The sequence below is a fragment of the Kogia breviceps genome, chromosome 8 (assembly GCF_026419965.1).
Source record: "Kogia breviceps isolate mKogBre1 chromosome 8, mKogBre1 haplotype 1, whole genome shotgun sequence".
Lineage (NCBI taxonomy): Eukaryota > Metazoa > Chordata > Mammalia > Artiodactyla > Physeteridae > Kogia > Kogia breviceps.
The window spans coordinates 5705292-5719506 of NC_081317.1; the positions used below are offsets into that span (position 1 = coordinate 5705292).

The window sequence follows — 14215 nt, forward strand, 5'->3', positions numbered from 1 at the left end:
GCGTGAACTGCAGGGACGTCCCCGAATCTCAAGAGGCTACAGAACTGCCGCAGAGGGCGTTCTTCTCAGAACCCAAGCCCCGCAGAACCAGAGTGGGAAACAGGACCCTGGGTGGGCCAGGGGCTCCTCCAGCCGCACCCCTGCAGGGTCAGCCTCGGAAGGCCTCAAACCCAAACCTCTGGTGCCCTCTTGTGGCCAAATGGAGCAGCGCAACAGCCACCGGCAGCTATTCCCGGCTGCATGTGAGCCAGTCTAGTTGGGGCGGGGGCTGTCTCTCCCTGGACCCCAAGAGCCTCCCAGGCCAGGGGCAGACCCACCACACACACATTCACTCCACTTGCCCTGAAAGCCACTCTTCCTCAGTCCTGATGGTACTTCTGGAGGGACCTTCTCCAGGCAGCAGCCCTTCCATGATCCTCACTTCCTGGCCTCAGCTTGAATACCTCCTGGAACAGGGAGCTCACTGCCCAGCTCATTTCATCACAGACAGGTGAGCTGTCTCAGAGGTTCATTCTGCACTGATGTTTGTTTTCAAAGCCCCAGTACAGGTCTGATGATCGTGCGATCAGGGCACCTCCGTCTCATTGAGTGTTTACGACGTGCCAGGTCTACGCTGAGCTCTTTATTGGAAAGATCCTACTCACAGCTCCCAACTGCCCCATGAGCGGGTTCTATTTTATTCCCATTTTACAGATAAGGAGACTGAGACTCATGGGGTGAAGCCACACAGTGTGAAAGCAGGGGAGCCAGGATCTGAACCCAGCTGTACTGGCCCCAAAGTCCCAAGTCCTGAACCTCTGGGTTCCTCTGTACTCTCTCCTACCGCCAGAGTGGAAGGCGGTATATGCAGGTCTCTGCCCAAACGGCCTGGCCCACCCACTGCTCTGCCTACGATTCCCCCCACCCCGCTCAAAATGTGCTCACGACTAGGGTGTTTGTGAAAACTCGGGCCACGCTCACCAGTCCGCTTCTTTTACAGGAGCCCATGGTTTCGGTCTAGAACAATCCCCTACATACCGTGGGGGTGGGGGAGGGCCCCTGGCCACCCCTGCCCAACCTGGGGGTTTGAAGCCAAACCCCGCAGCATGGCCCCGGCCCAGCCCTGGCCCTGCTGCTTCTCCCGAGGCTACAGCTCCCACACTACATGTTCAGGATCCTCGTCTCCAGGCTTTTGTTCAGGCTGTTCCCTCCACCTGGCACTCTGTTCCTGTACCCATTCCTCCTCCCTCGGGGCCATGCTCTGCAGGACAGCCTTCCCTCGGCCCCTGCCTGCTGCCCCCACGGCTCCCCCTCGGCTCCCCTGGCACTGACCCTACTGCCACCCTCTCCTGCATCCATTCTCTCCCTCGCTGGGACACAGGCCCCCCCGAGGTCAGGAAAAAGGGCCGGCGAAGTTCAACACTGTTCCGGCGTCCAGCACGCGCTCAGCCCTGTACAGACGCCAGTACAAGCTGGCTGCCGAAGCACCGAGCAAATGAGTGAAGCTTCCAAAGACACCACTACCACCTGGTGGGGCGACTGTTCGCAAGGCCTCCCCCAAATCACACCTCCTCCGTCACAGTCTGAGCTGTGAGTGTCCCTACGTCACAGTGAGCCAGGGCCTGCTCTCCCACTGCCGACTGCCTCAACCGGCCTCGCGAGCGGCGGGCTGAGTCAGGTCAGAACATGCGTGCTGAGAGGTGGGCCCCCTGCCCCACAACCTGGAGCAAGCTGCTGGCGGCGTGTCCCCTCACTGCGAGCTCGTGACTCCAGAGTAACGCTGCCTACAGTCGCCTACATCGCTAGGAATCTTGTTTCTTGAGCCCCGCCACCTGTGGGACAGGGGCTGAGGGCTTTCCTGCCTTCTACCCCCAGGGCCGTCCTTCGGTCTGCACTCCTGCACACAAGGGCCAGGAGTAGCGGGTGTGTTATCGGTTGAACTGTGTCTCCCACAAAAGATAAGTTGAAGCTCTAACCCCCCCCAATACTTCAGAATGTGACCTTATTTGGAGATAGAGCCTTTACGGAAGTAATCAAGTTAAGATGAGGTCATGAGGGCAGGCCCTAATCCAGTACGACCAGTGTCCTGATAAAAAGGAGAAATTTGGACACAGAACCAGACACGTGCAGAGGGCAGGTGATGTGAAGATGCCCCGAGGAGACGGCCACATGAAGATGTAGGCCTGGAGTGATGCACCCACGAGCCAAGGACACCTGAGCTACCCAAAGCCAGGGGAGAGCCCGGAAGCGGCCCTTCCCTAGCGCCTTCAGGGGGAGCATGGCAGCCAACACCTTGATTTTGGACTTCCGAAACCTCCAGAACCGCGAGAGAATCCGTTTCTGGTGTTGACACCGCCCAGTCTGTCCACTGCATACCTGACTGTGCTGGGGGAGAACCTACAACTGCTTGAGGACCATCCATTGCCTGGCTGCCTGTGCGCCCCTCGCAGGCCCCCCGCCTCCTTCTCCATCCCCAGCCGTCCATCCTGGCCTCACCTTTCCTGTGGCGCCATGTGACACGTACTTGGCTCCCTCCTGCTGGGCGATCTCCACCTGTCTGCGGGCAATGCAGGGCCTGGCGAGAGAGGTACCCAGGAGGTAGCGGTCCTCGTACAGTGCGCTGGACTGGATGGCGGGCCAGACGAACTCCTCCACAAACTCCTTGCTGACGTCCTCGATGAACACCTATGGGGAGAGGAGCCCATGAGAGGGAGCCTCGGCAGGGACAGGATGCAGTCAGAAAGCAGAGTTCCAGGGGCCTCAAGTGGCCTGCATCTAAGGCAGACACTGTTCATGGATCCCAGGGCAAGCTGTACCTCCACTTTTCCTTCTGCATCTGTAGCAGACATCATAAATCAATGCAGCATACCCTGCAGTTACTCTCCCTCTGGCACTCATGGCAGACATTACTAATCAATCCTGATATACCATCCAGGTGAAACTGGATGTGGTCCTTAAATCCCTCCCAACATAGCATTCTGGGCCTGAGATGAAACAAGATCTAAATCTAAGATCTAAATCTAGATGTAATCCACAAAAGCCAGGGATTATTTTGCCCCGCAGGTGGCAGCTGGCAATATCTGGAGATAAATTTGGTTGTCATAACTGATGGGTTGTGGGGGTCATTCTGGCCTCTAGTGGGTAAAGGCCAGTGATGGTGCTAAACATCCTACAATGCACAGGACAGCCAACCACATGTCAATAGTGTCGAGGTTGAGAAACCCTAATCTAGAGGAATTATTCTCAAAATGTAGACCCCCTACAGTTCCCCAGACCCTTTCAGGGAGACCGAAAACATTTTTTATGATACTCAGTTGATATTTGCCTTTTTCACTCTGTTGACATTCACATTGAATATGCAAAAGTGATGATGGCGGAAGGGGCTGGCACCTTAGCACAAACCAGGGCAGAGGCACCACACTCCTCAGAGACATGGTGTTCCTCACGCCTTGCTCTCACAGTGCAGATTTCTCTTAAGAGTGGTCTTGAAAATGCAGTAGAAAATGATTAACTTTTGTTATATCTCGACTCAAGTACAAAATGTGAAACATACACGAAGCATATCTGCTGCATTCACAAGTGAATTATTAGCTCAACTAGCCCCTTTTCTCACAGAACGTCGCTCTTGAACAAAGGACCGACAGACAAGACAGGGTCAATGCAGACTTGGGTTTTTGGCCAACATTTTCATAAGAATGAAGTGACCCTGCACTTCAAGGAAAACTGAAAATTTGTTGCCAATGATAAAACTCAAGCTTTCCAGTAAAAGTTAGAATTCTGGAAAACTTGTATCTGACACCGTGAACTTGACAGCTTCCTAATACTCCTGATGTGAGTTTTCCTGCGTTTTATTGTGCTTCGCAGACATTGCGTTTCTTTTGTACTGTTAGCCTGTGTGAGCAGGGACCACGCCAGCCACGTTCGCCTTATGGGCTTGCTCACCACATGATTAGATGCTCGATCAATGCACTGATTCTGTTGAATGGATGGAAGGATGGGTGGCTGGACAGAGAGCTAGGAGGGATGGGCAGGTAGATGGATGAGGGACGGATGAGGGAGTGGGTGTGTGAATGGACAGCGAGATAAGGGAGGGACAAGCAGGTGGATGGATGGATGAGGAAAGACAGACGGATGGGGAGGTGGGCTGGGAGGTGACTGGGTAGCAGAGTGGCTGGGGGAGACCAGAAGATGATGCCCTTTACACACCAAAAGCAGAAGGAATTGACCTTATACTCCTGGAAACAAGAGGACCAGCTGGAAGGCGTGGAGGAGACAAGGAGCTTTGGGACAGGACCCCCCACAGCTGCCTCCACCAGGTCAAATCCCATTTCCAGCCCCAAACCCTGCCTCCCGCTTGGTACCTTTTTGGCCCCAAGCTTCAGCGCCTTCTTCCTGGCTTCCTCAAAGTCTTCCTTCTGGCCGATGTTGGCCTGAGGAACAGAAGCAGAGAGGACCCATCAACCCAGGGGCAGAAAGAAGAGCTGAGAAGAATGTCCCCCCCCCACCCCCGGCCCCTACCCTACCCTGGGGTGAGCCTTGGGCAAGTGCGTTCCACACACAACAGCCCTCCGATGGTGGTGGTTTCGACTGGATCGCTGAGGTCAAAGTAGGAAGGAGAAAGGGCGCGAACCAGGGTCTGGAGAAGCTGTAACAGTCTCCAGAGCTAATAGTTGGTTGAAGGATGGGCCGAGCCTGGCCCTGTGCACCCAGGCTGCTAGGTTGCAACATTTGCTGTCACTGCCTTGAAGGTCTAAGCCTTCCCTTTGAACCCGTTTAACTCTTCCCCCAATTCCCCCAAAGTCAGTACAAAGGTTGGAGAGTCAGCAGCTGCCCGACTCTCAGCTCACTTCCCCAGCCAAGTGCAGCAACTTGACTGTCTCAGGGCGCCTGAGCCGGCTCGAGGCTGAGGCCTGGGCTATGGGCACCCAGGTGTCCCCCTGCTGGAGCCCAGCCTCCGGTTCCGACAGCCCCCTCTAGACATGGGCATTTTTTTCTGCTGGCTGCACCCTGGCCTCCTGCCTAGATGTTGGCCCTGGCTTCTGCTTAACAGACTCTGGAATCTTCCGGCTGCAGGTGCTTTTCTGAGGTCACTCAGCTTTTAAATCTGCCCGGGAACTGGACGGCCCAGCGCTGCTGATGATGACAGGGTGCACACACCCCAGGCTCTCTGCATCCGCTCAAAGCCCTGGCCCTCTCTCAGCAGGCAACTGTGAGCCAGGCACTTCCCCTCCCCCACCCGAGGGACACGGGGTCAGCACTGTTACGGATGGTAGATTGACTTCAACCACAAAACAAACGGTTCTTGACAACAGCTGAACTTTTCCTGTCCAGAGTGCCATCCTCACTTCCTCTGCAAAGAGAACCTTCTCTCCTGGGACCTCTTTCCACAGGGATGGGTGAGAGCACAGCACGTCACCTGCTCACTGTAGGGACGAGCCCTCCGAGACACAGCCATACTGACAAATGCATGGTGGGCAGGGACTCAGGCCAGTCAATGAGAGTCCCCCCGGCCCTTCTGTCAGAGCCTCTGCAGGAAGCTCTCCTTTCTCTGGGAAAACTTGGGTATGATGATGTGAGCCTTGCCTGCCCTGTGGAGAGGCCAAGAATGAAGCCAAGCAGAGATGGAGGCAGATCTGGATAAGCACCTGGATCCAGCCTTGCCTGAAGCCCTTATACCCCCGGCCTTCTCAGTTATATGAAGAAATGTATTATTTTGGTTTTCTTTTTTTGTTTGTTTTTGGCTTTGTCTGGTTTAAGCTGGGTTTCTAGAATTTGCACAGTCATATGGAGAAAGATTCAGAGGTTACGCCCAGGTTTAGCAGAAGTTGAGCTGGTTTAATTAGGGATGTCTGCTATGGACCCTGGATGGGGGATGGATGGCATCATACATAACCTATGGCCCGTGACCTATCTGCTATCCCAGAATTAGGTGATCTCCAAGGGCTCGTCCAGTTTAGCCAGTGTAGGATGCCACACTCTTTGCTGAATTATTGAGGGCTTTGGGAAAGGGGAAGATTGCATGCCTTCTCGTGGCCTTCAGCAGATCCAAGCCCTTGGTCCCTCTCAGGCAGGCTAGCCCAGCAGCTCTGCCACGCTCACTCCTGTGCCCCTGTCCAGTTACTCGCACGGAGACTCGGTCTCCTCCGGGATCTGGGGGGGCATCTCAGACCTGGGGGACTTCCGAGGTGTTCACTCGACAGACGAAGAGAAAGAGGCAGTAAATGAGAAGCATTTTCCTACAGTTCAAGACAGGCTTGGAGACGGGGAGCTGGGCTTGGATGAGTGACAATGGGCAGGTGGGCAGGGTGGATGGACAGCAGGGCAGACAGGAGAAAGACACACATGCCAGGCGCCCCCTCACCAGGTAGGCAATGACGTCATAGCCCTGCTCCTTCAGCCACACCAGGATGCAGGAGGTGTCCAGGCCCCCGCTGTAGGCCAGAACCACGGAGCCTCTGCCGGACATCTCGTCTGGAGGGAGGAGACGAGGAAGAATGTTGAGTGACCCAGAGCCAGCCCCTCCCGACAGCTCCCTTCTGGCCTGTCCCCCAGCCCCGACCTCGGCCCTGGGCAGTCCTATCCCCTGGACAGGCCGCCACCGTGAGCTGTGAAGCAGGATGTTTGTCTGACATCAGGACCAGCTGAGGAGCTGTTCCTTCCGGCAGCCTCGTGCCTTCCGCCCCCGACACCCTCTCAGGGGACCCACACACACCACGCTGGGGCCTGGCAGGTGGAGGCATGTCTTGGAGCCAGGTCCCCCACCAGCTACAGAAGACGACAGGGTCAAGGTCAAGCCGCGAAGGGTGCACAGCATCAGGGGACTTGGGAGAGGCCGTGGCCCTGAGGCTCGGGCAGCCCACACATCTCCAGTCAGAACTGCTCCTTGCTAGGCTGGGCCAGTGCGAGTGCGGCATGGCCCTGGGGGACCCGTACAGATCACCCAGCACCCCGACTATGACCGCATGAGGTAGGAGCTGCCATGCATGTCGGGGCAGCAGAGACCGGGGCTCAGAGAGGTCAGTGGCCAGCTCGAGGTCACAGAGCACGTGTCTGTGTCTGGCTCCGGAACCTGGGTTCTTCCCAGCATGCAGGGCTGCCTCCCAGCTCTACAGGGAATAGGATGCCTCCCTGGACCTCTCCCACCTGGGCCCCAGTGAACCTTCACACAACGGGACTTCAGGCTCTTTTTCAAAGCAAGTACCTCTGAGAGGGGAAACACGAGGGACCCCAAACACCTCAATGAACTCAGCTCCAAAATGATTAGTTGGGAGGAGCTCAGAGACCCACTTCCCCATGTGCAGAGAGGGAAACTGAGGCCCAGAGGAGGAAGGTAACCAGGACGTACAGATGGCAGATCTGTCCTTCTGCAGCAGGACAGATGTGTCCCACGCTATCCCTCCCTTTCTTCAGCTCCACTGAAGCTTCCAGAAGGCACCAGGGCCTCCTCACTCCTTGCCTTTGCAGCCACTGTTCCTTCAACCCAGAAGGCTCTCCCTGAACCCTCGGGCTGCATCAGGCCCTGCCTCCCCCGCACTCTCCACATGGCCCTGAGAGTAGATGCTGTTATATAAGTGCCCACTTTGCTGAAGAGGAGACCGAGGGTCAGAGAGGCGAGGTCACTTGCTTGAGGTCCTATGGTCAGCAGGTGGCAGGGCCAGATTTGGATCCAGTCCATCTGTCCCCAGCCTCCATGGACATGGCCCCAGCATCCTGCATTTCCTGGGTGTGTGCTTGTGTCTGGTGGGAGCATTTGCACTGGAGACTGACCCAAGTCAGGGTCCTTAATAGAATCTATTGGGAAAGGCTGTGGACATCACTGCACAGATCTATGTGGGCCTCATCCAGAAGGGCCTCTCCCCAAGGATGCAGGCTCCTGTATACCGAAGGCTTCTCGTGTGCCTGGAGGTTTAGAGACAAAGTGGTCACCCAGCCCTTTGCAGTAGAACCCAGCCCAATGGAGGGACGAGAACACATCCTATGTGCTGTCCCCAGCTTGTCACCAGGCCACCTGCCAGCCAGTCCCAGGGCTCACATGTCTTTACTGCCCTTTGGACTTGGAAGGGGAAACACCTCAAGGAACAGTGAGGTTGGGGGCAGTTCTGATGGATGGATGTCCACAGTTCCTCCCTTCAGTGGGCATTCAGCCACCTGCCAGGCTGTCCCAGGCCAGCTGGGGCCAGCAGACATGCCCATGGCAACCGCAGCCAGGCAACAGGCCATCCGGGATGGAGGGGAGGAGGTGGGAGGGAGGCAGGAAGGACTCAAGGTAGGAAGTGCCTGGGGCTGAAGGTGTGGGTCGCAGGCTTCCAGAATCTATCTTGATGGCTCAGCGAACCACCCTGCAAATGCAGGCAGCCGGGTGACACCAGAGGCCATGAACCCAGCCTACCCAAGCCCCTGGACTCCCCTTTGGGCAGCCTCGCTGAGTGGGGAGACTCAGGAGCCCCAGAGCCCCGTCCAGCGCCCTGCTGCAGCGTGCGTGCTCCCAGCCGTGTGTTCGTGTGCGAAGGGGCTGGTGGCGTGGCTGGGTGGGGGGGGTGTAATGTTGCATTTGTGAAGCTCTATTGGGATATAACTGACATGCAATAAACTGCATGTATCTAAAGCGTACAATTTCGTAAGTTTCGGCACGAATCTACAGCCAGGAAATCATCACCACAATGAAGATAATGAAGGTATCCATTACAAGCTGAGTCCTCCATTTGTGTTATCCCCAGTTTAGAGACAGGGAAACTGAGGCTCAGGTTAAGGAACTTGCTCAAGGCCTTGCTTGGCTGGTGAGTGGTAGAGCCAGGATTCAAACCCGGATCAGCTAGACTCCTAAGTACAAGGCTTCCCCTCTCTGGAGGTGCAAGGAAGGGGATCCCTGGGACAAGGTGAGGACTGGGAAGCCACAGGTGCCTCAGACACCCTGGAGTGACAGGGAGAGATGATGTGGGCCCAAGAGTCACCCCTGCTGTGCTGCCTCCCAAAGGCCCTGGAGCCAGAGGATGGGCACCAGAGTGGGGGAGGTGCAGCTCCACGGAAACAGACCTCCTGGGCCTGCCCTGTTCTGCCTCAGTGACCCCCCGTGCCTGAGGCATGGCCCGTCACGGCACAGCCACAAGGTGTTCTAACTGCCCCCTGCTGCCCACTGTGAGCTCTGTGGGGACAGGGACCGTCTCTCAGCGCCTGGCACATGGCAGGCACTCAGAGAAAGGCTGCTGATTCTGCGGCCTGGAGGTCAGCTCCTCACCGATAAAAAGAGAGGGTTACAATCCCCTCCAAGTCCGGAATTCCGTGCGCGATCTCATCCGGAAACTTGTGAGCCCCTCCTGCCTGCCAGCCCACGTGCACGCACGGCTACAGAGGGCCTCGGCCTCTGGGTCTGAGACACGTGATGGAATGGGTGCACCCAGGAGTGTGTGCCTGAGGGCAGGGGTGTGTGTGTGTGTGTGTGTGTGTGTGTGTGTGTGTGTGTGTGTGTGTGTGTGTGTGTGTGTGTGTGTGTGTGTGTGTGCGCGCGCGCGCGCGCACACGTGTGGCGTTTGAGTCTGCGTGTGCACGTCCAGAGATTAGCTGGGCAGGCGGCCGAGACAATGATATAACCTGATATAATGATATAATGATATAATGACGCTGGCATTGCCCCGCCCTTCCTGGCGAAGCTCCCTCCTCCCTCAGCCACTGAGGTGCCAGCATACGTGGGGCAAAAACTAAAGGAAGCTGAGGCCTCAGTTTGGGGGAGGGAGAGCGGAAGAGGCTGGAGCAGAGCACAGTGTCTGGCTCCTCCAGACCTGGGTTCAAGCAGCTTCAGCTGCTCACCTGCAAAACGGGAGAAAGAGCAGCCCACCCCTCCACAGGGCGACCGTGGATTCCGTGAGATTCCAGGAGGAGCCCAGAGCTGGGCACCACACCTGTGCCGACCAAACTCTCCTCGCCACTGGGTCCTGGCTGACCGTGGGCAAGCCCCCCACGCTCCAGGCGCCAATATTGCCGCCTGCACAACAACCTGGAAGCCTGCAAGCCCTTCTGGTTCTGACACCCCAGGACACCGGGCTTCCTGCCTGAGGACTCGGCCTCCCCCAGCCCAGGGGGGCTGGACTCCCGGGGCTCTGGGGCCCCTGAGTCTCGGTCAGCCCCAGCCTTGCCGCCACCCCACCCTCCATGAAGGGCGCGGGGCAGGTGCCCCGGCTCCCAGGCACATGACCACTGCCAAGAACATTCATGCCTCCAGCTCCCGGAGCCAGCCCAGACATGCTGCTCCAGAAGAGGGACACCTGGGAAGGGAAGAAGAGGGCCTCACGCCAAGATGCCTGCCAGCCTGGCCTTAGCTGGCAAGCCGGCAGGCATTCTCCAGTGCCCCCCGCCAGAGCCATCCCGCCAGCTCCCAGTGAACGTGCCAGGCCAGCCCGGGCAGTTGCTCGGCACTAAGAGAATTCATGCGGCTCTGAAACGTCAAAGCTAGAAGGATGACAAGAGCAGTTACTATGGGTAGTGCCACATGTGCATAATTTCAAGGCGGGGACTGCTATTACCACCTATTTACAGATGATGAACCCGAGGCTCAGAAAAGTTAGTGACTTGCCCAGGTCTCAAGCTAGCGGATGGAAGTGCTGGGATAGAAACCCAGGCTGACTGCAGACCACCTGCTCCTTACTGCTCTCTGCCCTACACTCTCTGGTCTCTAGGAGACCACAGACTGTCTCCCCCTCCCATTACTTGTCTGCCAGAAGACAAAATCCTCAACGAACCATCACCAGTCGGTATTCTATTTCTCTGTGCTGCAGCAACACGAATGTTCCCCTGGAACCCCGCCCCTCCCATTCTAACTCAGTCGAGCTGAGTTCATTATAGTTTCTAAAAAGCCTAGCTCCACCAAGGCCATAGAATTCTCCCTGACTTCGGGGTTTGCTCATTTGGGGACTGCAACTCTTATCCTTTTGCTACCCTCATTCGTGCCTGACAGAGCTAGGGGGCAATTCCACACTTTGACCGGGAGGTCAAAGTGTCAGGATTCAGCCTGAACATTTCCTTGCCTGACACACGCTCATTTCATCTGCATACTTGGTGAGACACAGAGGAAGGATTTCTGCGTCTGATGAGAAAGCTGAGGGCAGTAGGGGTGCTCTAGGCTACATACTGATCTGGCTCTCAGCTGCAAGTTCCTGGGGCCTGAGATTCAAATCAGGAATGCCAGGCACTCTTCAGGACGCCAGCACTCCAGCAAACTTCCTCTGCCCACGGGACGGGGGTCCTTTGGGAGTGCCTTGGCTTAGGAAGATCGGGTCTCCAGTTTCGACGAGAATGTCCTGAGGTAGGAGGTAGGAGGTAGGAAGACAAAGTGGACCTCACCAGGCCCCAGTGACAGGCACTTAAACCTTTTCCAGAGCATTTGGTTATGGAGGAAAGCATGAGTTCATTCATTTGTTTACTATATTGAAATGCCTATGGGTGCCTGGCCTATCCCAAGTCTGGGGAGGGCGTCTGCCCCACAGAAAGGAGCCAAGGCCTGGTAGATCAACTTTGCCCAAAGTGTTTCAGCAGGAATCAGAGCCTTAGACCTTGAATTCCAGAGGTTATCTCTCTCTCCGGGGCATGGACGCCCACAGGCAAGGCACTCGCTTCAGAGGCTGTGCGCTCGATGAAGGCATCTGGCTGTCTCGGCTTGTCCCTCCCAGGACCCACGGGACCGAAGATGAGATGGGGTGCGGGAAAGTGCTTGCACAGCGGGTGAGTCTGGGCCTGGCCCCCCTGCAAGTCAGGCTCCTGGGGCCCTGGGCCAGGGAAACGGTTACCATCAGAGCCAAGTGACCACACAAGCCCAGGGGAGGCAGGCAGCTGATGTGGGCACCTGTGGGTACTCAGGGGGGGCTCAGACTGTGCCGAGTGGGGGCCTCCCTCCACCCCATCCTGTGCCTGGCCCGGGGTCTAGGCGCTCAGCCGGAAGCATTCACCACTCATTCCCGAGCACTCAGCAGAGCCAGAATTACTTCTCAGCCTAACGCACAGCACAGGTGGCTCCACTGGGACAGGACCCCCAGCCCTGGCTCTGAGACGGGGACAGGTTGGGGGAGGGAGTGTGGAATGGAGACTCCTCCAGTTCCTACCCAGTTCCCATGCCCTTTGTGGCTGTTTCTGCCTCTCCTGTCTCCCTCCCGCACCAGAACCTAAGACAGGAGGGCAGGGACCCTGTCTCCTGTTCTGAACGCCCAGCATGGTAGGACTCGGTGAGTCACTCCCCACACACAGGGAGTGAACGGACCCGGGCACCCTTCTCAACAGTATACATCCTCTTACTGTTTGCTGAGCCCTGAGCCTGCGCCAGCCATGACGAACGGAGAAACTGAGGCTTAGGACTCTGGCAGACGGACCCGAAGGCTCACCCACTTGTGGAGTTGTGGCCTGCCTTCCGGGCTGGGGTCTGCGGGCCTCCAGAACCTGCCCCCTTCTGCCACCAGCCTGGGCGTGGCGGGGAGGGATCAAAGCCGATTTGATCCATCCCTGGGGAAAGGACAGGTTTGCTCCTGCCCGGGATGTGCAGCCAGACGGCGCTGCTCTCGGGAGGAGACGCCCCACTTTGCAGAGAGCAGCACTGAGGCGGCCAGGACACGGGGCCTCCTCAGGAAGAGCCCTGGCGGGATGGGAGAGGAGCTTCCTGCATTTCACAGAAACTCTCCTTCCCTGGAGGGCGAGGCCGCCCCAGGGGCCAAAGGCAACAGGCATCAGGACGGCTGACATTTCCTGACGAGCGGTCCCTCCCACAGGTCAGTGCGGGCCGGAAACTGGGCACCGCGGCCAGGCGAGGCCCCCGCCCCACCGGCCAGAGAAGGCAGAACCCTTCCAGAAGGCAGAGCCGCGCGACCGACGCCCCCTGCAGGGGAGGGGGCCCAGCCACACCCAAGGCCCCGGCGTGGGCCGCCCGGAGCCCGGGGGAAACTGAGGCTGGGGCTGTGGGAGGGGCCGGGATGCCCAAGCCCCGGGGGCGCGGGAGGCGCGGGTGCGAGCGGAGGAGAAGAGGCGGAGACAGAGACCAGGGCCAGAGAGGGGCCGAGAGAATCGGGAACCTCACACCCTCCGGGGTCCCAAGGTCTCCATTTGTGGGGCTCGCGGCAAACGGGAAATTGGATCGGAGGAGGCAAATCCAGAAAGGACCTCAGGCCGCGAAGGCGACAAGTAACCCGACCTGCCCCTCAGACCCCCGGACTCGCGCCCCGGCCCCCTCTCCGCGGCCCAAGGGAGCCAGGAACCCGGCCGCCAAGCGTTTGAGCAACAGGAGTCCGGGCGTCGGCCCCCTGCCCGGCCGTCCAGGTCCGAGCCCGGGGCGCGCGGTCCCCTCCGCCTCCTCGGCTCGTTCTCGGTGGGGTCCGGGCAGAGGGCGACCGAGGCTGGCGGGTGGGAAGGGGACTCCTTACCGGGAGGCAGGCGGCGGCGCAGGGCTGGTTGCGGCGCGCATGCCGGGTTATAAGCACGGGCCAGAGGGCAGGGCCGGGGCCGGGGACTAGTCGGAGGAAGAGAGCGGCAGACCCCGCCCCCGGGCCCGGCCCCCTCGCGGAGCGGCTCAGCGTCCGCGGCCACCGGCGCGGGGTCGCGGCCGGGCCTTTCCCTCCCTCCTCCTCGCCCCTCCCCCCTCCTCGCCCCTCCCCCCTCCTCGCCCCTCCCCCCTCCTCGCCCCTCCCCCCTCCTCGCCCCTCCCCCCTCCTCGCCCCTCCCCCCTCCTCGCCCCTCCCCCTTCCCTCCTTCCCTCCCGCCCGCCCAGCTGCCGACACACCCTCCCGGCCGCTCCCCCGCCCTGGCCGCAGGGGCTGGCGGCTCCCCTGCGCGCGGTAGTGGCTGGAATCCTCGCGACTGACCGGGCGACAAGCCCTCCTGCCGGACTTGCCGCCTGGCCCGTGGGGAACGCTCAAGCGCTTCGCCGTGGGAGTGGAATAAGAGTCCCCTAGGCTCGTGAGTTTCATGCCCATTTTTGTCTCGTGGTGGCCTTTCTACAGACCTCAAAGCCCCTCCCTTCCCCCCTCTCTAGTCCCCGTGAACCGGAGCCCATTGTATTGGTGAGAAAACTGAGGTGGAGGTGGCCCTAGAAGGTCGGGGTTTCATCCCTCAGTCCAGGGCTGGTTCCTGGCTGTCTCCCCAGAGCCTGGCACCTGACCAAACTCCCGAGGGCACCCAGTAAATAGTGACTAGAAGACTGGCCCACTGCTAACCCATTGAACAGCAGGGAAAATTGAGGTTCACAAGATAAACGGGGAGTTGTGTC

At 58.6% G+C, this 14215-nt stretch overlaps 1 protein-coding gene across 1 annotated transcript in view; it reads right to left on the reverse strand.

Moving 5' to 3' along the window:
• The window catches only part of ASS1 (argininosuccinate synthase 1), a 50559-nt gene extending 37011 nt beyond the window's left edge, over window positions 1-13548 (reverse strand). The window contains exons 1-4 of the mRNA XM_059072004.2: window positions 13374-13548; window positions 6341-6450; window positions 4341-4409; window positions 2476-2664 (exon numbers count right to left, since the gene is read on the reverse strand). Coding sequence (XP_058927987.1) covers window positions 2476-2664; window positions 4341-4409; window positions 6341-6445 — 363 coding nt within the window. The 5' untranslated portion in view covers window positions 6446-6450; window positions 13374-13548. The remainder of the gene's footprint in view (window positions 1-2475; window positions 2665-4340; window positions 4410-6340; window positions 6451-13373) is intronic.
• Window positions 13549-14215: the final 667 nt, after the last annotated feature.